Raw genomic sequence first — 24240 nt, 5'->3', positions numbered from 1 at the left:
AAAGCCTGGGGCAGGGCGGGGTTGCCGTGAGTGTGCACAGCAGCCTAGATCAATCACAATAAACACAGAAAAGATGGCGAACATGACCCAGCGTGCACGGCAACAGTGGTGGTCAGCCACAAAACCAATTTGCAATAAAAAAAGAGAAGAGCCAGCACTGCCAGTGGTCAGAACGCATAACATGAGGTGCATATGCACATATCTTACTGCATTCAAAATGAGACATTTAGCAAAATATTGATCAATATATTGAGCCACCCCGCAACGCCAAGGCAATCTCATATGGGGGGTCCTACTCTACATTTTTATTTATTCACTGTGCCATTGCGGCCTCCTAAATGTTTTAAAAGCAAGACCATATCAAATGCAATCCATACCTGAAGCATGTCTGCATCACTCCCGTGCAGCCAGATGGAGCAGGTGCAGATAAAGGCCAACCAGGTCTGAACACAGACATCTCAGGTTTGACCTCCACACAATGCCTGACCAGCAAACACAGATGAAGGGCAATGCAGGCTCAGACATGGATGCAAAAATAAATAAAGCCTGGGGCAGGGCGGGGCTGCCGTGAGTGTGCACAGCAGCCTAGATCAATCACAATAAACACAGAAAAGATGGCGAACATGACCCAGCGTGCACGGCAACAGTGGTGGTCAGCCACAAAACCAATTTGCAATAAAAAAAAGAGAAGAGCAAGCACTGCCAGTGGTCAGAACGCATAACATGAGGTGCATATGCACATATCTTACTGCATTCAAAATGAGACATTTAGCAAAATATTGATCAATATATTGAGCCACCCCGCCACGCCAAGGCAATCTCATATGGGGGGTCCTACTCTACATTTTTATTTATTCACTGTGCCATTGCGGCCTCCTAAATGTTTTAAAAGCAAGACCATATCAAATGCAATCCATACCTGAAGCATATCAGTATCAATATTTTGCTAAATGTCTCATTTTGAATGCAGTAGGATATGTGCATATGCACCTCATGTTATGCGTTCTGACCACTGGCAGTGCTGGCTCTTCTCTTTTTTTAATATATATATATATAAAGCTGAGTGTAGGGCCCAGCCCACTCCGCATAGCTACATTCACTATAATATCCCACATCATCCCATCAGCCAGAGCTACCGGACTACTACCCCTAATATCCCACATCATCCCGTCAGAGCCACCAGACTACTGCCGCTAATATCCCACATCATCCACTCTAAGCCACCAGACTACTACCCCTAATATCCCACATCATCCCATCAGCCAGAGCCACTGGACAACTACCACTAATATCCCACATCATCCCGTCACAGCCGCCGGACTACTACCACTAATATCCCACATCATCCCGTCAGCCAGAGCCACTGGACTACTACCCCTAATATCCCACATACTAAGGATCCCTTTAAAAGAGGTCTGGGGTCAAACCAAAGTGCTCGATGGATTTGCCCTGACTTCCATATCAATGATCCCTTTAATAGAAGCCTGGGGTCAGAATCAGAGCACTGAGGGATTTGCCCTAACTTCCATACCAATGATCCCTTTAAGAGGGAAGATGTGCCTATGGGAAGGAGGATGTGTGATGGGTATATGGGCAGGGAGGTGGGGATTCATTTCTGTCATGTGCTCTCTGCGCCTTTCTGGGGGGCAGACAATGGCTGGAAGCTTATGTTCCCAGGGATGCTAGATTTCACCCACCCGGTCAGTGTCTGCTGAGGTGTTGTCTGGAGTGGGAAAACTGTTGCTCATAGCAAACAATCACAGCTCAGCTTCTTTTAAACAGCTCTGGTGAAATAAAAGATGCTTTGTGATTGGTTGATGATACACATACACACACACATACATTCAATTTTATATATATAGATGTAAATTTCAGGTTTCAACTGTACATAGTGGGCCCCAAGAATAATTTTCAACTGTACATATTGGGATTGGGCCCAAGGTGCTACAGTCTGACGCTGACTGTAGTGGTGCAATTTTGTGAATGGACACTGGGTTTGAATAGTTTCCTAACATCCTAATACTGTATACATTTTTATTAATTAACACATTAATAACCAGTGTAATTATTAGGTATTCATATGGTAACCTGACTTTTGGTTGCTCGTGTTAATTAGCTTCATACATCCAAGCGTCAATGAACCAAGCTGTCCTGAGTATTCACACATAGCATAATTAGAATAAATATAAAGCCATTAAACAATCTGTACCCGGCCGATAGCCTGCAGGTAACAAGAGGACAATTATTTTATGTTGCTTAGATTAGCAAACTAAAAATAGATAAAATGCTAATTAAAATATATTACTACAGTGCGAGCTTTTACATTCACTAACAATCCAGAAAATGTTTACCGAAGGTGTTAAAACACTTTTTGACATGGAATTCTGACATTTGTTACACATGAAGAAAATATGTTGTTTAAAGGGACAGATAAAACTGTGTTTAGATTCTAAAAAAATCCATATATGGTACATACTGTAGACATTAGGCTATTCATATGCATTAACTGGATTTTTCAGTTGACTATATTTTAAAACAAATAGTGACAGCTACATGTACAGTGAAGGAAATAATTATTTGATCCCTTGCTGATTTTGTAAGTTTGCCCACTGACAAAGACATGAAGAGTCTATAATGACTCTGTGGGCCAAAATATGGAAAAATTATAGCTCTCAAAATGTGGTGATGCAAAAACTATTTTTTGCAATAAAAAGCATCTTTTAGCGTGTGACAGCTGCCAAACATAAAAACCCGCAATAACGCCTCTTTCACACGTCCTGATATTTCCGGTACCGGAGATGTCAGTGTCCGTGTGTGTAATACTTGCAGCACACGTGTGGCATGTGTGTGCCACATCAGTTCCACACAAATGGGCACCAGGGAAGAAGCGTTGCAGTAAGCGCTGTTCCCCGGCGCTGCGTACTGAACACGGCTCTCGTCATTCTCCCCTGCTCTTCCGGCGATCGGCGTGAGCAGGGGAGAATGATGAGAGCTACATTCAACCCCTTAATGACCGTCGATATGCCTTTTAACGGCGGCAGTTAAGGGTACTTAAACCACATCGCCACTTTTTAACAGCGCTGAGGTTTAAGGATATAGTGTCCCCCAGCGTCAAAATTTCTCCAGGGTCTCGGTTGCCAGGAGTAGCAGAGACCCCAGAGAACTTGATTCAGGTAGGTTTATACTGACCCCGGTGTTGTGATCGCCATTATTAACAGTAAAACGACAACTGCAAAAAAAAATCTGATTTTCCATTTAATTTCTCTCTCCTCTGATGTGATTGCACATCTGATGAGAGAGAAATATGGTACCCTGGAACCTCGATCACCCCCCTCGGTACCTCCGTTGTCCCTGCAGGCCCTCCTGAAGTCCCCCGGGCCGCTGGCTTCTTCCGGGAGAAAATGGCAGGCACATGCGCAGTGCGCCCGCCGAGATCTGCCGGTCGGCACCCAGCAACAATAGGAGATTTTTTACTATAGGTTTATTTTGAATAGTAACTCAAACCCCCCTTTATCACCCCTTAGTTAGGGAAAAATAATAAAATAAATGTATTTACTTCCATTTTCCAATTAGGCTTAGAGTTGGATTAAAGTGAGTTGGGGTAAACTTAGGGTTAGGATTGGGGCTAAAAGAGTTAGGGTTGGGGCTAGAGTTTGGATTAGGGTTGGGATTAGGGTTAGGGGTGTGTTAGGGTTAGGATTGTGGTATGGGTTATGGTTAGGGCTGGGATGAGGGTTAGGGGTGTGTTGGGGTTAGGGTTGGAGTTAGAATTGGGGGGTTTCCACTGTTTAGGCACATCAGGGGCTCTCCAAACATGGCATCCGATCTCCATTCCAGCCAATTTTGCATTGAAAAAGTCAAACGGTGCTCCTTCCCTTCCGAGCTCTGCTGCGCGCCCAAACAGTGATTTACCCCCACATATGGGGTATCTGCGTACTATGGACAAATTGTTACCCTTGGGAAAATAAAAAATTGGGGACTTAAAGGTCATTTTTGTAAAAAAAATATGATTTTTTATTTTTACGGCTCTACGTTATAAACTTCTGTGAAGCACTTGGGGGTTCAAAGTGTTCACCACACATCTAAATAAGTTCCTTAGGAGGTCTAGTTTCCAAAATGGTGTCACTTGTGGGGTTTCCACTGTCTAGGCACATCAGGGGCTCTCCAAATGCAACATGGCATCCGATCCAAATTCCAGACAATTTTGCATTGAAAAGTCAAACGGCGCTCCTTCCCTTCAGAGCTCTGCCATGCGCCCAAACAGTGGTTTACCTGCATATATGGGGTATCAGCGTACTCAGGACAAATTGTGTACAACAGCTTTTGGCATCCAAATTCTCCTGTTACCCTTGGTAAAATAAAAAAAAATTGGATCTGAAGTAATTTTTTTTGTGAACAAAAGTTAAATGTTCATTTTTTTTAAATATTCCAAAAATTCCTGTGAAGCACCTGAAGTGTTAATAATCTTCTTGAATGTTGGGTTTTGAGCACCATCAGGGTTGAAGTTTTTACAATGGTGTCACTTTTGGATATTTTCTATCATAGACTGCACAAAGTGACTTCAAATGTGATATGGTCCCTAAAAAAAAAATTGTGTTGTAAAAATGAGAAATCACTGTTTAAATTTTAACCCTTCTAACTTCCTAACAAAAAAAATATTGGTTCAAAATTGTGCTGATGTAAAGTAAATATGTGGGAAATGTTAATTATTAAGTATTTTGTGTGACATATCTGATTTAAGAGCATGAAAATTCAAAGTTGTAAAATTTTCAAACTTTTTGCCAAATTTCCATTTTTTTCCCAAAAAAACGCAAGTCGTATCAAAGAAATTTTTACCACTATCATGAAGTTAAAATATGTCACGAGAAAATAATGTCAGAATCACCGGGATCCATGGAAGCATTCCAGAGTTATTACCTCATAAAGGGACAGTGGTCAGAATTGTAAAAATTGGCCTGGTCATTAACATGCAAACCACCATTGGGGGTAAAGGGGTTAATTATGTAGCAGGAGTTGGGGTAGCCCGCTCATAAAATATAAAGTAGTCCCCCTCATAGAATATAATGTAGCCTCTCTCATGAAATATAATGCAGCCCCCCTCATAGAATATAATGTAACACCCCTCATAGAATATAATATAGCCTCCTTATAGAATAGAAGGCAGCCCCCTCATAGAATATAATGCAGCCCTTCACAAAATATATTGCAACCCCTCATAAGGTATAATACAGCCTCCCATAGAATATAATGTAGCACCCTCATAGGGTATAATGCAGCCCCCCTCCTATAGTATAATAAAGCCCCTCCACAGAATATAATGTAGCCCCCTCAGAGTATAATGCAGCTCCCTCATAAGGTATAATGCAACCCCTCATAAGATATACTGTACCCCCTTATAGGGCATAATGCAGTCTCCCTCATATAGTTTAATGTAACCCCCATTACATAATGTAGCCCTGAGAGAATAATGCATCCCCCACAGAACATAATGCAGGCCCCCACAGAATATAATATACCCCCTCATAAAGTATAATGCAGCCCCCTCATGAAGTATAATGTAGCCTCCCTCATATAGTATAATGCAGCCCCCTCATAGGGTATAATGCAGCCCCCTTATATAGTATAATGCAGCCCCCCTCATAGGGTATAGTGCAGCCTCCCTCCACCTCCATCATTGTCCTCATCACCACTTCCATCATTGCCTTCTCACCAACCATCTCTATCATTGCCCTTTTCGTCACCTCCATCATTGCTTTCTCCCCCACCACTCCCATCATTGTCCATTCCACCACCTCCATCATTGCCTCCTTCCCCACCATCACTGTCCTTTCCACCACTACTATCATTGTCCTTTCCACCACAACCATCATTGCCTTCTTCCCCACCACCCCATCACTGCCTTCTTCCCCACCACCCCATCATTGCCTTCTCCCCCACCAACCCCATCCTTGCCCTTTCCACCATCTCTATCATTGCCTTCTCCCCCACCACTACCATCATTGCCCTCTCCATCTACTCCATCATTGCCTTCTCCCCCACCACCTCCATCATTGCCAGTTCCAACACCTCCATCATTGCTTCCCCCCACAACCATCATTGTCCTCTCCACCACAGCCATCATTGCCTTCTCCCCACCACCGCATCATTGCCCATTCCATCACCTCCATAATTGCCTCCTCCCTCTCCACCCCCATCGTCCTTTCCACCACCACCAACATGCTCCCCCACCACCCCCATCATTGCCATCTCCAATACACACATACACAGCGCGACTCTCACACACACAGCACCACAAACATACACACAACTCAGCACCATATACACACTCACGCACGCAAGCAGACAGAATGACACACAGCACCGCACCACTCACCCACACACTCCCTGCCCGCCGATTGCCCTCAGTGTTAGCCGCCCTGCAGGGGCCCACCGCTGGGGCCCCGATGCAGCCGCACCGGCTTTACACCCGGTATGTCCACCCCTGCGGGCAGTGTTAGCCTCAGCCTGTGGCTAATACTGCCCGCAATTAAAGTGAAATGAATATTCACTTTTCTCCACGCCCCCATGGCGTGTAAATATTAATTTCTCTTTAGCAGTGGGGACAGGCTCCTGTGTCCAGCTGTTGCTCCGCTGGCACCGGTCGGCCTCCTGTGACTCACAGGCTCCATAGAAGCTGGGTGTGTCACTATTATCGACATGCCACTGGCTGGGGGCCTCTGGAGCAGCATGGGCCCTAAGCATCTGCCGGCCCTGTATGCCAGCAGTTGTAAGTGCCTGGGCCCACCGGAGAATCCTCGGTTTCCCCAGAGGGCCAGTCTGACCCTGTTTGCATGCCCTGCTTATTATATTGTCTCTATTGTCAAGAATGCTGTGGTGTGAGAGAGGAGCGAGCGGCAGAACATAAAGGCATTCAGCATAAAAGATATTTGAAATATGTGAGGTATCTCTTAAAGTATATTTTTGAAGATTTTTTGGAGCAGGTCTACACCAAAAAAAACAAGAAAATTTGCTCAAAATATGCTTTATTTTTTTATTGAAGAAACACCTTGCTGATCATATGTTCAGTTTTTTTAATCAATTTTAATTAGTATCAGGTTTTCAGAAACCTCGGGATTGAGTGGACCATTCTTCAGGAGCTTCCCACTTATGAGGCTGCTTAATACTTTAAAAAAAAAAAAATCAATGAGAAGGATACAAAAATGCCACAAAGATGCCTGGGTGTCTGTCTTAATGAGTGGTTTCTAAGTGTTTTTAAATCTTATAAAATGCTAATTTTTCATTCATTTCTTAACAGATTTTATAAAAAAAACTTTTAGAAGACTTTAACAGAAAGCACTTTAGAACTTTAACAAACCGCTCACTAAAATATATACTGTATGTTTCAGGACAAAAAATGCCTAGTACTGAGTGCCTGTATTTGGTTTGAACAGTTATTTTGTGCTGACAGACACCCTTTAACTAAAACAGCATTGCCACATTATGCACACAGCATTATACTGTATATAGAGATTTTACCGACCAGTCATCTCTGTGGACATAACGTGCCAACGAAGTTTTCGTTGAAAGCAGAAGATCTTGCATTTTGTCAGTGAGGGAGGCAGCAGAGGGCGGGTGTCTACAACTGTGCATGCAAGGATCTGACAACACAGTTATAGCTAAATGAGAAAAATGGTTGCACTCAATTGCATTAAGACATGTCAATATGAACAAATTCAGCTTAGAATGGCTGAATTTGTTCATAGTGACATGTCTTAATGCAATGAGTGCAAGCATTTTTCTCATTTTGATATGTAAGCTGTTTTTGGTATGTACCTATTCAGACTAGTTCTTGATGTGCCGTCAGTTTTTCTGTTATTTGAACACAATTATAGCTGTTACCGATCGGTATCTTCTGTGTACATAAATCGGCAGCACTTTTTTCTTTAACTCTTGAGATAACATTCAAATTTCATGATTTGCTACTTATGAGGGTGAGAGAATGTTGTGGGGTCCCACTTTATAAGACGGAAACTCTGAAGGTTCATATCTAAGTTTGATAGAAATTTGGGTCCTCAAGATTGGCATTAGGGGCACTATTGTTCATTTTTGTAAAATAATTTTCTAAAAATCAACTGTTCGCGGCTCCCAACTGTTTTCTGAAATATACGGCACAGCCCCACACAAATTTCAAGGTAGCCATTTGCATTAAATAAAAATGGGCTGATGAATGATCATTCATTCGTCAGATGAACAGTTGTTTGTTGATGAAAAAATAAACACGTCAGACTGCGTTGGCCATGTTAGATGTTTTTGGCCTATTATGCAGCCAATGCTTTTCACTGTCAAAAAGTCCAACATGGCAGATCTGTGTTTTGAACGATAACAACCGTTTGGCAGTCAGGTATCAGTTGAATTGAGGCCTGACCAATGATCATATACAATGGTTGGAATCAGAAATTTCAGCCATTTTTCTTCTAATGTGTATGGGGTCAATTAGAATATTCCTACACATTCTAGACCTGCTACCATAGATATGAGTAGCTCGTTACCCGCTGTAACTAGGACACTCTGACCGATCACACTTCCCGAAATAAAGCCAGGATTAGTGCTTGAATGAATAACATATCTGTTTAATTGTTACACCTAGAAGGCAGGGTAGGGGCTAGGTGAGGTCAAGTGCTCATGTAAAGCAAAGAACAATACTTCAACATTAGCAGGTATACTTTGTACAGCTTCAATAAGTCAAAATGTTGCATGGCTCTCTGACAAATCACCACAAATCTGCATTTATAAAAATATTAATAGCCATCTTTTACAGAAATAATTATTGTCTGAGCTTGGCTGCAGAATGTGAGTTTTGACCCAAACCGAAACACTTGACACTTGGCACAAAGGAAATATCTTTTTATGTTTCCAAGTCAATAAAGCTCATTAAAAGTATGCCTACAATATAAACTATTCCACAAGGGTTTAGTTTAGGATGAAATTGACAGGAATAATACACTCGCTCATTACAAATCCAATTACCGTGTTGAGAATTTTCCATAACAAACAGAAGAGAAGAATTTCTGCACATTGATTGTATGTGTGCGGTTACCTAGCAACAATAAAAAGACTCGAAATCTATATAAATATAAGAAAATTCTGATTTTAAGTCCTAAAATCAGGCTAAGTCCTAAATTGTGAACAGGTACAATAACTGTTGCTCTAGAGCCTAAGAGGGGGCTTAAAGGTCCAGCTGTCACATATAAAAACTCGAGCTTTATGTTGCACCTCTACAAGACTCCCATGTTGCCAAAGAAATAGTCTTGTTAATGGTCCAATGTTGACACTAATCTAATGTCATAGACACACTGGAACCTTTGAAGAGTCACCTCTGCAGCCACTAATTCAGAAGATCCACTTGTTTTGTTAGTCCAAGAAATACCAATCAAACAAATGCCCAATGTGTCAAATCCTTTTCCAGCATCAAATGTAGATAAAGCACCAAGAAAAGTAGATAGATGTTCAGATCAAAATATAATCACATCCAGGGTGAGAATAGTTCGAAAAACATAAGGTATTTGAAATTCAGAATTCAGATGTGTTGTTCTTTAGAAGTTATTGGAGTTTAAGTATACCAACATATTTCATCATAGTTGTTCAAATTATCACGATACACCAAAGACACAACTGACTGACAAATCCAGGCCTGCTACATCTGCTTGAGAAATAGAAATGACCATTCTATGCAACCTGATAAGATAATAATAAGAGTAGCAGATGAAGGTAATTACAAAATTAATTTAGAGAGATTTCAAGATTCAGGAACCCTTTAACTGATTTATACTGCCCAATTATAGTGAAAGCGCATTACTGCAAGGTAAGAATACTTTTAAGCTGACTTAAAAATCATTACTTTTGGCAGCATATCATCGTGTATAAACAGAATTTGTGCTGCCAAGAACATTGTCAGCTGTAAGATGACCGCTGTACAGGTCCTCAAGGGGAGATATGTATCATCAAGGCTGATAGCCTCAGTGATGTAAGCAGGCTCCAGCACTTATACTACTGAGACAGTTAATAGGGCGTGTCCAGGGTCGGAGTTGTTATGAGCAGTCAGAGAGATGGGTGGGACTGGCTGTGCACATATTGCCACCCCAGGGCGTTGTACGGCAGATAAAAAAGAGACCAGTTGTCTCATTAAGTGTAGAATTGCTTGTGTTTGCTAAAGAACTCAAGAGGTGGCCACTAACCTGAGCAGGTGAACCCATTATACTCTATGGACTATTTACTCTGTTTTTACTTTGTCCTGAAAACGCTGTCTTGTGTGGTTTTTGCAGAAACCGGCGTTAGTGGACGAGTGGGAGACGCTGGCACATTAAGTATCTAAGCGTGGGAGATTATCTGAACCTGGCTTAAAGGGAAGGTGCCGCAATTTTATATAATTTGCAAAAAAATAGTAAGTAACAAAACATGTTGTTTCAGCAAATGTTGTACTAACCAGGATTTATGGTTTGTTTGTAATAATGTTTTAATGTTGCCACTGGGCGCTGCCATCTTGATTTGCAGATCTGTGGAGGACTCATACAGTCTGCAAATATGGCTGTCCCTGGACATAGGAGACTGTGGTCGGCTCCCAACCCCACATTGCAACCTCATTAGCAGTGAACTGGGCACGCCCCTGTGGGCTGCACCATTCACTGCTGTAGGTGTGGCTGGGCGCCATTTTACTGTAGCCCAGTGCTATCTACTGAGCTCCACTTACCCTCTATCACAGGACCACTTGTGGCATAACGGGTCCTGTGTTGTGAGGAGAGGCTGAAGATATGGAGAAGGTGGTCAGCAGAGGAGAGAAGCGCTCACTGGAGCCGGAGGATGGAGAGTGGTGAGTGCGAGTGACTTTCCTCTATGCTCCTCTGTCCTGCTACTCCAGGCTCGGCTCTGTGCTTCCTGCTCTACTGTGTTCTTCTGCTCTGTCTCCGCCTCCTCACTCACAGCCCCAGTGATCTCCGGTAATCTGACACCTTCCCTTTTATGACAGCTTTTATGGCTGTCTGAGGAGGACAGTGACTTATACAGCCCATAGTCTAGTGTATGGGGGGGCTGGAAGTTTCACCAGTGTGGGCATATCTGTAAGCCGTGTATCTAATCCTCTCCTGTGTGATACTGACTGCTGAGCCGTGTATCTAATCCTATCCTGTGTGAAACTGTCTGCTGAGCTGTGTATCTAATCCTCTCCTGTGTGATACTGTCTGCTGAGCCGTGTATCTAATCCTATCCTGTGTGATACTGACTGCTGAGCCATGTATCTAATCCTCTCCTGTGTGATACTGTCTGCTGAGCCGTGTATCTAATCCTATCCTGTGTGATACTGACTGCTGAGCCATGTATCTAATCCTCTCCTGTGTGATACTGTCTGCTGAGCCGTGTATCTAATCCTCCCCTGTGTCATACTGACTGCTGAGCCGTGTATCTAATCCTCCCCTGTGTGATACTGACTGCTGAGCCGTGTATCTAATCCTCTCCTGTGTGATACTGTCTGCTGAGCCATGCATCTAATCCTATCCTGTGTGATGCTGACTGCTGAGCCGTGTATGTAATCCTCTCATGTGTGATACTGTCTGCTGAGCCGTGCATCTAATCCTATCCTGTGTGATACTGACTGCTGAGCCGTGTATCTAATCTTATCCTGTGATACTGACTGCTGAGCCGTGCATCTAATCCTATCCTGTGTGATATTGACTGCTGAGTCGTGTATCTAATCCTCTCCTGTGTGATACTGACTGCTGAGCCATGTATCTAACCCTATCCTGTGTGATACTGACTGCTGAGCTGTGTATCTAATCCTCTCCTGTGTGATACTGTCTGCTGAGCCGTGTATCTAATCCTCCCCTGTGTCATACTGACTGCTGAGCCGTGCATCTAATCCTATCCTGTGTGATACTGACTGCTGAGCCATGTATCTAACCCTATCCTGTGTGATACTGACTGCTGAGCCGTGTATCTAATCCTCTCCTGTGTGATACTGTCTGCTGAGCCGTGTATCTAATATTCCACTGTGTCATACAGACTGCTGAGCCGTGTATCTAATCCTCCCCTGTGTGATACTGACTGCTGAGCCGTGTATCTAATCCTCTCCTGTGTGATGCTGTCTGCTGAGCCGTGCATCTAATCCTATCCTGTGTGATACTGACTGCTGAGCCGTGTATCTAATCCTCTCCTGTGTGATGCTGCCTGCTGAGCCGTGTATCTAATCCTATCCCGTGTGATACTGCTCTCCTGAAATACTCTGTGCTGCTGTCACCCTGCTGGTTTTATGTGTGATCTACATGGTGGTATGAACTATATGGCGGCATTATGTGTGAAGTATATGGCGGTATTATGTGAGAACACTATGGCAGTATTATCTGCTAAAAGGGGACCCATTCTAGGGTGGTTCTGGCTGAGCACCTGCTCACGGGTCAGGGGTAATAGGTGCAGTCAGGGGAGGGCTGGTGAGGCAGCGGTAGAGAGGGGTCTCATTTTTATCATTACTGTATGGCTAAATTTCCCCCATCCTGCTTCCCAGCGTCACCCCGGACTGCGCCTGTCGCCTCGCTTTCACACATCGCCAGGACAGGATCTGAGGAGGGGAATGGGGTCTTTGCCTGCAAAGTCTGGATCAGGCTGATTGATGGCCGTTCTGATCCAGACTGTACATGCAAAGACAGTCAGTAACTTTGCAGGCCCCATCAAAATGGCTGCTCACTGTGTTCCTAGATGTCATAGGTTTTTGAGCCAGATTTCAGTAGCTGCTCCCCCTAGTGTTAACAAGTGGAAATGCCAAACTTTTTAAAATTATTTTCCATATTTTGCAAAATTAAAAACAAATGATAATATTTTTTAAGAAAATGTAAACATTAATTCTTTACATTTTTTCAATTGCTGAAAAAAAATTTTTTGGATGGCACCCTCCCTTTAATACATGCCAGCACCCCCATAACAGCCACTGATGTCTGCTTCTACTACAGCGCCATCTAGCTGTTTCCATGACACAATTTAGGTTGGATGCACAACCTTATCAATTTAAGAATTACCTCATTCAAAAATCACATACAACCAGTGTGGCGTCACCTTTTGACCCCTATACACCATTCCTCCTATTGTGGAATTTTCTGTCTATTTCTACATCAACCGTCTCCATTGATCGCTTGTATTGTAAACTAGAGAGATATTTTCAAAGGTGGCCATTAACTGGCCGAAACGTTAATTTTTGCCTGTCAGTTCACCTATAATAAACGATTCACTTGAAGCAAACCCCTTCAACCTCTATGAGTGCAGTGATTATATATTCTACTAAACTGGATATTAAACAACAGCAAACAAGTACTAGATTGGGGTTCATTTCATGCCGCAAACCAGGAGGTGTAAATCCACCCTTACACATAAGAAAGATCATGATGACCTATCCTATATGATTTCAGCCCAAATGACTAAACAAATTACTTCTTCCTTAAATAATTTTATACTTCAAATTTTCTCACCAAAACAGGATTATACGTATATTTCCCCTTCTCCAAAAGGCTCTTGCAGATTTACCCCAATCAGGGTACTGATTGTCCTGAAGCATCATATCAGTCACCTGTAGAATAAAAATACAATGTTATAGTATTTTTTTTCTTAGATTTACAGTTCAATTTAATAAACCAAAAAATAAATTGATATATTCAAAGATTTAACATGAAGCTCTAGTTACACCAATGAACCCAACCTTTGTTTCTATGTGTCACAGAATTACTGTCTATCTTTGTTATTTTCCTCCTCTGTCAGCCATGGCAGTACAGTCCATGTGTTGAACGTGAAGATGGGAAAAACAGTTGAGAAATTAAATAGGTATTCCCATCTCCAAGATCTTTTCCCATTATGTAGTAGGAATAATAATATTAATAATAATAAAATTAGCATATACTTCACCCACCCTGCTATCTGCATACATAAGGTAAGGATAGTCTAAAACTGGAATCTTCATCGCCAATTTCATTAAAAAATATAAATAGTTATGGTATGGTGTGTGTTTCGCATATTTTTACAGCCAACATCAGTAACATACTGTACAGCACATCTTTATTTTATATAGAGACATGTTCACATGATAAGATCATCTCTTTATTAGATGCAATACAGAGGTCAAATCTCCAGCACAGACTTATAATTAACCCCTTTACCCCCAAGGGTGGTTTGCACGTTCATGACCGGGCCAATTTTTACAATTCTGACCACTGTCCCTTTATGAGGTCATAACTCTGGAACGCTTCTATGGATCCCGGTGATTCTGACATTGTTTTCTCGTGACATATTGTACTTCATGATAGTGGTAAAATTTAATTCAAATAACTTGCGTTTATTTGTGAAAAAAATGGACATTTGGCGAAAATTTTGAAAATTTCGCAATTTTCCAACTTTGAATTTTTACGCCCTTAAATCACAGACATACGGCACATGAGTTTCGACGGAGGATCCATCTTCATCAGGTGGAAACTTCCACCTGATGAAGATGGATTCTCCGTCGAAACGCGTTGTGGTTTAACCCCATCTCTTGTCTGAGTCTCTTCCCCGCGCTCCTAAGACCGTTTCCAATTTCTCATTGCTCCATATTAGGCAGTGGATTTATGAGTGTATATATGTTTATTTAGGAACCTCTCCCTCATTTGTTTTTCTTATATATTAAGGTTTTTCTCAGTAGGTTTGTTTTTTGATCACGTTTACAGCATTTACACTTTATATAAATATTATCTTAATCTTTAATGAGAAGAGATTGTTATGGTTCCTTATATGTACCTATTGGCTTCAATAATTTGGGCTTCTCCCTTGCCCACCTGTTTTCATCTCTGCCTTCAAGATTTTCTTTATGGGTCTATATACTGTGTTGTGATCAAATTTATGGTTAAATATACCAGCTGGCTTGGATGTGGTATCTAGGTGTCGTTTATTCCCTTGCTTTTATGGTTTCTAATAAAAAAATGTTTTATTTATCAATATTTATTTATTTTGTATGAATAAATTTTAACCCCTTCACTACCAAGGGTGGTTTGCACGTTAACTCCCGGGCCAATTTTTACAATTCTGACCACTGTACCTTTATGAGGTCATAACTCTGGAACGCTTTCATGGATCCCGGTGATTCTGACATTGTTTTCTCGTGACATATTGTACTTCATGTTAGTGGTAAAATTGCATTCAAATAACTTGCGTTTATTTGTGAAAAAAATGGAAATTTGGGAAAATTTTGAAAATTTCGCAATTTTCCAACTTTGAATTTTTATGCCCTTAAATCACAGCAATACGGCACACAAAAAACTTAATACATAACATTTCCCACATGTTTACTTTACATCAGCACAATTTTGGAACCAAAATTTTTTTTTGTTAGGAAATTATAAGGGTTAAAAATTGACCAGCGATTTCTCATTTTTGCAACACCATTTCATTTTTAGGGACCACTTCACATTTGAAGCCACTTTGAGGGGTCTATATGATAGAAAATACCCAAAAGTGACACCATTCTAAAAACTGCACCCCTTAAGGTGCTTAAAACCACATTCAAGAAGTTTATTAACCCTTTAGGTGCGTCACAGGAATTTTTTGAATATTAAAAAAAAAATGAACATTTAACTTTTTTTCACAAAAAAAATACTTCAGGTTCAATTTTCTTTATTTTACCAAGGGTAACAGGAGAAATTGGACTGCAAAAGTTATTGTGCAATTTGTCCTGAGTACGCTGATACCTGATATGTGGGGGGGAACCACTGTTTCGGTGCATGGCAGACCTCAGTAGGGAAGGAGCGCCGTTTGACTTTTTCAATGCAAAATTGGCTGGAATTCAGATCGGACGCCATGTCGCGTTTGGAGAGCCCCTGATGTACCTAAACAGTGGAAACCCCCCAAGTGACCCCATTTTGGAAACTAGACCCCCCAAGGAACTTATCTAGATATGTGGTGAGAACTTGGAACCCACAAGGGCTTCACAGAAGTTTATAACATACAGCGGTACAATTAAAAGATCATATTTTTTCCACAAAAATCTTTTCACCCCCAATTTTTATTTTCCCAAGGGTAACAGGACCCTAAAAGTTATTGTGCCATTTGTCCTGAGTACGCTGATACCCCACATGTGGGGGTAAACCACTATTTGGGCGCATGGCAGAGTTCGGAAGGGAAGCAGCGCCATTTGATGTTTTTGGCTGGAATTGAGATCGGACACCATGTCGCGATTGGAAAACCCCTGATGTACCAAAACAGTGGAAACCCCCCACAAATGACACCATTTTGGAATCTAGACCCCCCAAGGAACTTATCTAGATGTGTGGTGAGAACTTTGAACCCCCAAGGGCTTCACAGAAGTTTATAACGTACAGCAGTACAATTAAAAAATCATATTTTTTCCACAAAAATGATCTTTTCACCCTCAATTCTTATTTTTCCAAAAGTAACAGGACCCTAAAAGATATTGTGCAATTTATCCTGAGTACGCTGATACCCCACATGTGGGTGTAAACCACTATTTGGGCGCATGGCAGAGCTCGGAAGGGAAGCAGCGCCATTTGACGTTTTTGGCTGGAATTGAGATCGGACACCATGTCGCGTTAGGAAAGCCCCTGATGTACCAAAACAGTAGAAACCCCCCACAAATGACACCATTTTGGAAACTAGACCCCCCAAGGAACTTATCTAGATGTGTGGTGAGCACTTTGAACCCCCCAGTGCTTCACTGAAGTTTATAATGTCCGGGCGTGAAAATAAAAAAATCGTATTTTTTCGACAAACATGATCTTTTAGTCCCCATTTTTTTATTTTCCCAAGGGTAACAGGAGAAATTGGACCCCAAAAGTTGTTGTCCAATTTGTCCTGAGTACGCTGATACCTCATATGTGGGAGAAAACTACTGTATGGGCACACGTCGGGGCTCAGAAGGGAAGTAGTGACGTTTTGGAATGCAGACTTTGATGGATTGGTCTGCGGGTGTCATGTGCGTTTGGAGAGCCCCTGATGTACCTAAACAGTGGAAACCCCCCACAAGTGACCCCATTTTGGAAACTAGACCCCCTAAGGAACTTATCTAGATGTGTGGTGAGCACTTTGAACCCCCCAGTGCTTCACAGAAGTTTATAACGACCGGGCGTGAAAATAAAAATATCGTATTTTTTCAACAAACATCATCTTTTAGTCCCCATTTTTTTTATTTTCCCAAGGGTAACAGGAGAAATTGGACCCCAAAAGTTGTTGTCCAATTTGTCCTGAGTACGCTGATACCTCATATGTGGGAGAAAACTACTGTATGGGCACACGTCGGGGATCGGAAGGGAAGTAGTGACGTTTTGGAATGCATACTTTGATGGATTGGTATGCGGGTGTCATGTGCGTTTGGAGAGCCCCTGATGTACCTAAATTATTGAAACTCCCCACAAGTGACCCCATTTTGGAAACTAGACCCCCCACGGAGCTTATCTAGATGTGTGGAGAGCACTTTGAACCCCCAAGTGCTTCACAGAAGTTTATAACGCCTGGGCGTGAAAATAAAAAAAACATTTTTTTCCGCAAAATTATATTTTTGCCCCCAATTTTTTATTTTCCTAAGGGTAACAGGAGAAATTGGACCCCAAAAGTTGTTTTGTAATTTGTCCTGAGTAGGCTGATACCCTACATGTGGGGGTAAAACACTGTTTGGGCACATGGCAGAGCTTGGAAGGGAAGGCGCACCATTTGACTTTTTCAACGCAGAATTGGCTGGAATTGAGATCAGACGCCATGTTGCCTTTGGAGAGCACCTGATGTGCCCAAACAGTGGAAACCCCCAATTATAACTCCAACCCTAACCTCAACACACCCCTAACCCTAATCTGAGCCCTAGCCCTAACCCTAGCCCTAACCCTAACCCTAGCCCTAACCCTAGCCCTAACCCTAACCCTAGCCCTAACCCTAACCCTACCCTAACCCTAGCGGGAAAATGGAAATAAATACATTTTCTTTTAGTTTTATTATTTTTCCCTAACTAAGGGGGTGATAACGGGGGGTTTGATTTACGATTTATGGCGGTTTTTATGTTTGGCGGCTGTCGCACGCTAAAAGACACTTTTTATTGTAAAAATAGTTTTTGCATCACCACATATTGTGAGCTATAATTTTTCCGTATTTTGACCCACCGAGTCATGTGAGGTCTTATTTTTTGTGGGATGAGTTGACGTTTTTATTGGCACAATTTTCGGGCACGTGACATTTTTTGATCGCTTTTTATTCCGATTTTTGGGACGCAGAATGAACAAAAACCAGCGTTTCATGAATTTCTTTTGGGGGGTGCGTTTACACCGTTCCGCGTGCGGTAAAATTGATAACGCATTTTTATTCTTCGGGTCAGTACGGTTACAGCGATACCTCATTTAGGTCGTTTTTTTATGTTTTGTCGGTTTTTTGCAATGAAAACAATTTTATATAAAAAATAATTATTTTTTTATCGCTTTATTCTGCGAGCTATAACTTTTTTATTTTTTTGCGGATGATGCTGTATCGTGGCTCGTTTTTTGCGGGACAAGATGACGTTTTCAGCGGTACCATGCATATTTATATGCGTCTTTTTGATCGCGCGTTATTGCACTTTTTGTTCGGTGGTATAATAAATCATTATTTTTTGCTTCGTTTTTTATTTTTATTTTTTAAGGGGTTCGCTAAAGGGGTTAACTAATGGGACAGTTTTATAGGGCAGGTCATTACGGACGCGGCGATACCAAATATGTGTACTTTTATTGTTTTTGGTTTTTTTTATTTTGAAAAAATGGATTTATTGGGGAATATTTTTTTTTTTTACTAATTTATTTAGCGATTTTTTTTTTAATTATTTATAACACTTTTTTTTTTTTTTTTTTACTTTATTACCTTGTCCCAGGTGGGACATCACTGTCCTGTGACAGATCGCTGATCTGTCACATCACAGATCACTGTGACAGATCAGCGATCTGTCACAGGCACTGCTGCAGACTTCCTCATGCCTGCGCTTTGCAGGCAGTGAGGAAGTCAGCTCCCTGCAGGCCCCCGTCGCCATCTTGGATCCGGGGGCCTGTAGGGAAAGAGCCCCCCGCAGCAGCGCTGCACATTGCGCTGCCGTGGGGGGCTCAGGGAAGCACGGAGGGAGCCCCCTCCCTGCCGATGCTTCCCTTTAACCACCTGTACACCGCGATCGCGTTTGATCGCGGTGTGCAAGGGGTTAACGTGTCGGGGGCGGTCCGTGACCGCCCCTGACACATTGTGCCGGGTGTCAGCTATGATAATTAGCTGACACTCGGCCGCGATCAGCGGCGCTCACCACGTGGGCGCCGCTGATCGCGATGACGTAATATTCCGTCCATGGTAATTAGGTCCATGGTCACATGGACGGAATATTACATCAATTGTAGGTAAGGGGTTAAATATCATCTTTCTTTAATTTGCTCTTTGGTCCATTTTTGTTTTGGGGTATTAATTATGGATGAGCTTTTTTGGTTCAGCCTTCTTGGGGATTGTTAATAAGTAACACATTGCTAAAATGAATGTCTCAGACCCTACATTATGCTGTCCTCAGATTACCCAGCAAAATCCTGTTGACAGATTTCCTTTAACCCCTTTACCCCCAAGGGTGGTTTGCACCTTAATGACTGGGCCAATTTTTACAAATCTGACCACTGTCCCTTTATGAGATAATAACTCTGGAATGCTTCCATGGATCCTGGTGATTCTGATACTGTTTTCTCACGACACTTTGTATTTTATGTTAGTGGTAACATTTCAATGATATAACTTGCGTTTATTTGTGAAAAAAATGGAAATTTGGCGAAAATTTAGAAAATTTTGCAATTTTCCAACTTTGAATTTTTATGCTCTTAAATCACAGATATGGCACACAAAATACTTAATCAGTAACATTTCCCACATGTTTACTTTTTTTTTGTTAGGAAGTTATAAGGGTTAAAAGTTGACCAGCGATTTCTCATTTTTACAACACCATTTTTTTTTTTTAGGGACCACTGTTTGGGCGCATGGCACAGCTTGGAAGGGAATGAGCGCAGTTTGACTTGTTCAATGCAAAATTGGATAGAATTGTTATCGGGTGCCATGTCGCATTTGGAGAGCCCCTGATGTGCCTATACAGTGGAAACCCCCCACAAGTGACCGCATTTTTTAAACTAGACCCCCCAAGGAACTGAAGTTTAGAATGCCTGGGCATGAAAATAAAAAAATTATATTTTTTCCACAAACATGATCATTTAGTCCCCAATTTTTTTATTTTCCCAAGAGTAAAAGGAGAAATTGGACCCCAAAAGTTGTTGTCCAATTTGTCTTGAGTAAACTGATACCCTATATGTGGGATAAAACTACTGTATGGGCAAATGTTGGGGCTCGAAAGTGAAGTAGTGATGAAATGGTCTGCAGGTGTCATGTCGCATTTGGAGAGCCTCTGATGTGCCTAAACAGTGGAAACCCCTCCCCAAGTGACCCCATTTTGGAAACTAGACCCCCCAAGGAACTTATCTAGTTGTGTGGTGAGCACTTTGAACCCACAAGTGCTACACAGAAGTTTATAACATAGAGCCATAGAAATAAAAAAAATCATATTTTTCACAAAAATGATATTTTTGCCCCCAATTTTTTATTTTCCCAAGGGTAACAGGAGAAATTGTACCCCAAAAGTTGTTGTGCAATTTGTCCTGAGTATGCTGATACCCCAAATGTGGAGGTAAACCACTGTTTGAGCACATGGCAGAGCTTGGAAGAGAAGAAGCACTGTTTGACTTTTTCAACACAGAATTGGTGGGAATTGAGATCAGATGCCATGTCGCATTTGGAGAGCCCCTGACGTGCCTGAACAGTGGAAACCCCAAAATTCTAACTCCAACCCTAACCCCAACACACCCCTAACCCTAGCCCTAGCGGGAAAATGGAAATAAATACTTTTTTTTTCATTTTATTATTTTTCCCTAACTAAGGGGGTGATAAAGTGAGGTTTGATTTACTATTTATAGCAGGTTTTTATGTTTGGCAGCTGTCACATGCTAAAATACGCTTTTTATCGCAGAAAATAGTTTTTGCATCACCACATTTTGAGAGCTATAATTTTTTCATATTTTGACCCACAGAGTCATGTGAGGTCTTATTTTTTGCTGGGCGAGTTGACGTTTTTATTGGTACCATTTTCAGGCATGTGACATTTTTTGATCGCTTTTTATTCTGATTTTTGGGATGCAAAATAAACAAAAAACAGTATTTCATGAATTTCTTTTGGGGGGGCGCTTACACTGTTCCGCATGTGGTAAAATTGATAAAGCGGTTTTATTCTTCGGGTCAGTACGATTACAGCGATACCTCATTTATATCTTTTTTTCATGTTTTGTCGCTTTTATACAATAAAAACAATTTTATATAAAAAATAATTATTTTTGCATCACTTTATTTTGCGAGCTATAACTTTTTTATTTTCTTGCTGCTGATGCTGTATGGCAGCTTGTTTTTTGCGGGACAAGATGACGTTTTCAGTGGTACCATGTTTATTTATATCCGTCTTTTTGATCGTGTGCTATTGCACTTTTTGATTGGCGGTATGATGATAAAGCATTGTTTTTGCCTTTTTTTTTTTAAGGGGTTCAATAAAGGGGTAAATTAGTGGGACAGTTTTATAGGCCGGGTCATTACAGACGCGGCGATAGTAAATATGTGTATTTTTATTGCTTTTTTTTTATTTACAAAAAAAAGAATTTATTGGGGTATATTTTTTTATTTATTTAGTTTTTTAAAAAAAAATATATTTTTACACGATTTTTTTTAACTTTATTATTTTGTCCCAGGGGGGGACATCACTGTATAGTGCCAGATCGCTGATCTGACACTTTGCAGTGCATGGGGGAGTGGTGGATAGAAAAAGGCTGCATGAGTTAGTCACCAGCCAGTGTTTGTGGTGCCATTGGGTGCACTGGAGTTTGATGAAGGGTTATTCTCAGATAGAAAGTGAATAAGCTACACACACACACAAACACACATAAAAGGACTTTGATTAGGGAACGTGATAGGCTGCTCTAAACAGATGTGTTTTGAGGGAGCGCCTAAAACTGTGTATGTTGTGGATAGTTCTAATTTCTTGGGGTAGAGCATTCCAGAGGATTGGCGCAACTCGGAAGAAGTCTTGGAGACGGGAGTGGGAGGAACGGATTAGTGCAGAGGTTAGTCGAAAGTTGCTTGCAGAGCGTAACAAGCGGGTAGGCCAATAAATAAAAATGAGGGAGGAGATGTAGGGGGGTGCTGCACTGTGGAGAGCTTTGTGGGTGAGAACAAGCAGTTTTAATTGGATCCTATAATGAATGGGCAGCCAGTTCAATGACTGGCAAAAAGCGGACGCGTCCGAGTACCGATTAGCCTGATGGACGACCCTGGCTGCTCCATTAAGGATGGACTGGAGAGGGGAAAGTTGAGTGAGGGGGAGGCCAATTAATAGAGCATTACAGTAGTCCAGGTGAGAGTGGATCAGGGCAACAGTGAGGGTTTTTGTTGTTTCCATTGTGAGAAAGGGGCGGATTCTAGAGATGTTCTTTAGGTGTAAGCGGCAAGAGCAGGCAAGACATTGTATATGGAAGGTGAAGGAAAGATTGGTGTCAAATATAACACCCAGATAGTGCACCTACTGACTAGGCGTTATTATGGTGCCACCCACGTAGAGGGAAATGTCAATTTTAGGGAGGTTAGTAGCAGAAGAAAATCAGTTTTGGAAAGGTTGAGTTTTAGATAGAGACTGGTCATGATGTTGGAGACTGCGTACAGACAGTCACTGGTGTTCTGTAGTACAGCAGGGATGAGGTGTATAGTTGTGTGTCATAAGCATAAAGATTCAATAAGGAATAAATTCTTGGACTTTGAGTGCGCTGCCAGACAGATTCAATAACCACACAAGGTTAAATAAGTTAACCCTTTAATCCCTACGCGTTTCGAAGCATAACGCTTCTTTTTCAGGGGTTGATACATGACTACAGAGAGCTGTCATCACATTTATACATACAAGATTCAAATTTGGCGCCCTCAGAGACACGAGGAGCGCCGCAAAGGTCAAAGATCAAAGTGATTCAAGCGTCAAGAGTTCATAAAGGTTAAACATTCCCTAATTAAAAATCAATCTTTATTATATTTTACAGATAAAAGAAGAAGAGAAAAAAAGAGACAAAGGAAAAAGATGACAAAAAATGAAGAAAAACGAGAAAAAAATAAAAATGAACCCACGACGTGATGGCAAAAAAAGAATCAAAGTCCAGCGAACACACCGCTACACCAAGGAGAGTGCATGAATTTGAAAGAGAGCTTATAATCCAACCATTGGAATGAGTCTCCAAAATAAATATTTGTAAAAGTGATTAAATGCTAAATATATATATATGATTAAAAATACGCTAAAGGAGTTGATGTGAAAAAATGAATAAAGATAAAAATAAAAATAAAAAATAAAATGTGTCACCAGTTATTTTATTTCACATTCCATGAGAAATCAGTGGCGTGAGCTGGTAGACAAAAGGAAAAAAAGAAAAACCACAAATAGAAGAAACCAAGATCGCATACCGCAGAAGGGGAAAAAAAGGGGAAAAAAACGAAAAGCAATGCTAAAAAGGATTAAAAATATATTTTAGATTGTATATATATTAAAAATGAGAAACTATATAACGAAGTCACCTAGAACAAGAATTAATTAATAAAGAAAAAAAGAAAATCTGTACGCAAGAAAAAAATTAAGAACAGAAAAACGCATTATTAATTTCATTTCAGAGGTCTATTCGGGATACGAGGTTCTAATAACATGAACCAGACAAACAGAAAAAAATTATAGGAAACGAAAAAATGAAAATTTATAATTTATTTTCATTTTTTCGTTTCCTATAATTTTTTTCTTGTTCTAGGTGACTTCGTTATATAGTTTCTCATTTTTAATATATATACAATCTAAAATATATTTTTAATCCTTTTTAGCATTGCTTTTCGTTTTTTTTCCCCTTTTTTTCCCCTTCTGCGGTATGCGATCTTGGTTTCTTCTATTTGTGGTTTTTCTTTTTTTCCTTTTGTCTACCAGCTCACGCCACTGATTTCTCATGGAATGTGAAATAAAATAACTGGTGACACATTTTATTTTTATTTTTTATTTTTATTTTTATCTTTATTCATTTTTTCACATCAACTCCTTTAGCGTATTTTTAATCATATATATATATTTAGCATTTAATCACTTTTACAAATATTTATTTTGGA

The 24240-nt window shown here is 41.0% G+C and overlaps 1 protein-coding gene across 2 annotated transcripts in view; it reads right to left on the bottom strand.

Annotated features, from left to right (window-relative positions):
• Positions 1-24240, bottom strand: part of TMEM117 (transmembrane protein 117) — a 456251-nt gene that overhangs the window by 128122 nt on the left and 303889 nt on the right. For both annotated transcript variants that reach the window (XM_073573233.1, XM_073573232.1), the window contains one exon: positions 13485-13582. In XM_073573233.1, the coding sequence (XP_073429334.1) occupies positions 13485-13582 (98 nt within the window). The remainder of the gene's footprint in view (positions 1-13484; positions 13583-24240) is intronic.

This window comes from Dendrobates tinctorius, unplaced genomic scaffold (genome assembly GCF_039654945.1).
Source record: "Dendrobates tinctorius isolate UK_male_01 unplaced genomic scaffold, ASM3965494v1 ptg000035l, whole genome shotgun sequence".
Classification (NCBI taxonomy): domain Eukaryota; kingdom Metazoa; phylum Chordata; class Amphibia; order Anura; family Dendrobatidae; genus Dendrobates; species Dendrobates tinctorius.
This window is presented reverse-complemented; position numbering and strand designations above follow the sequence as displayed.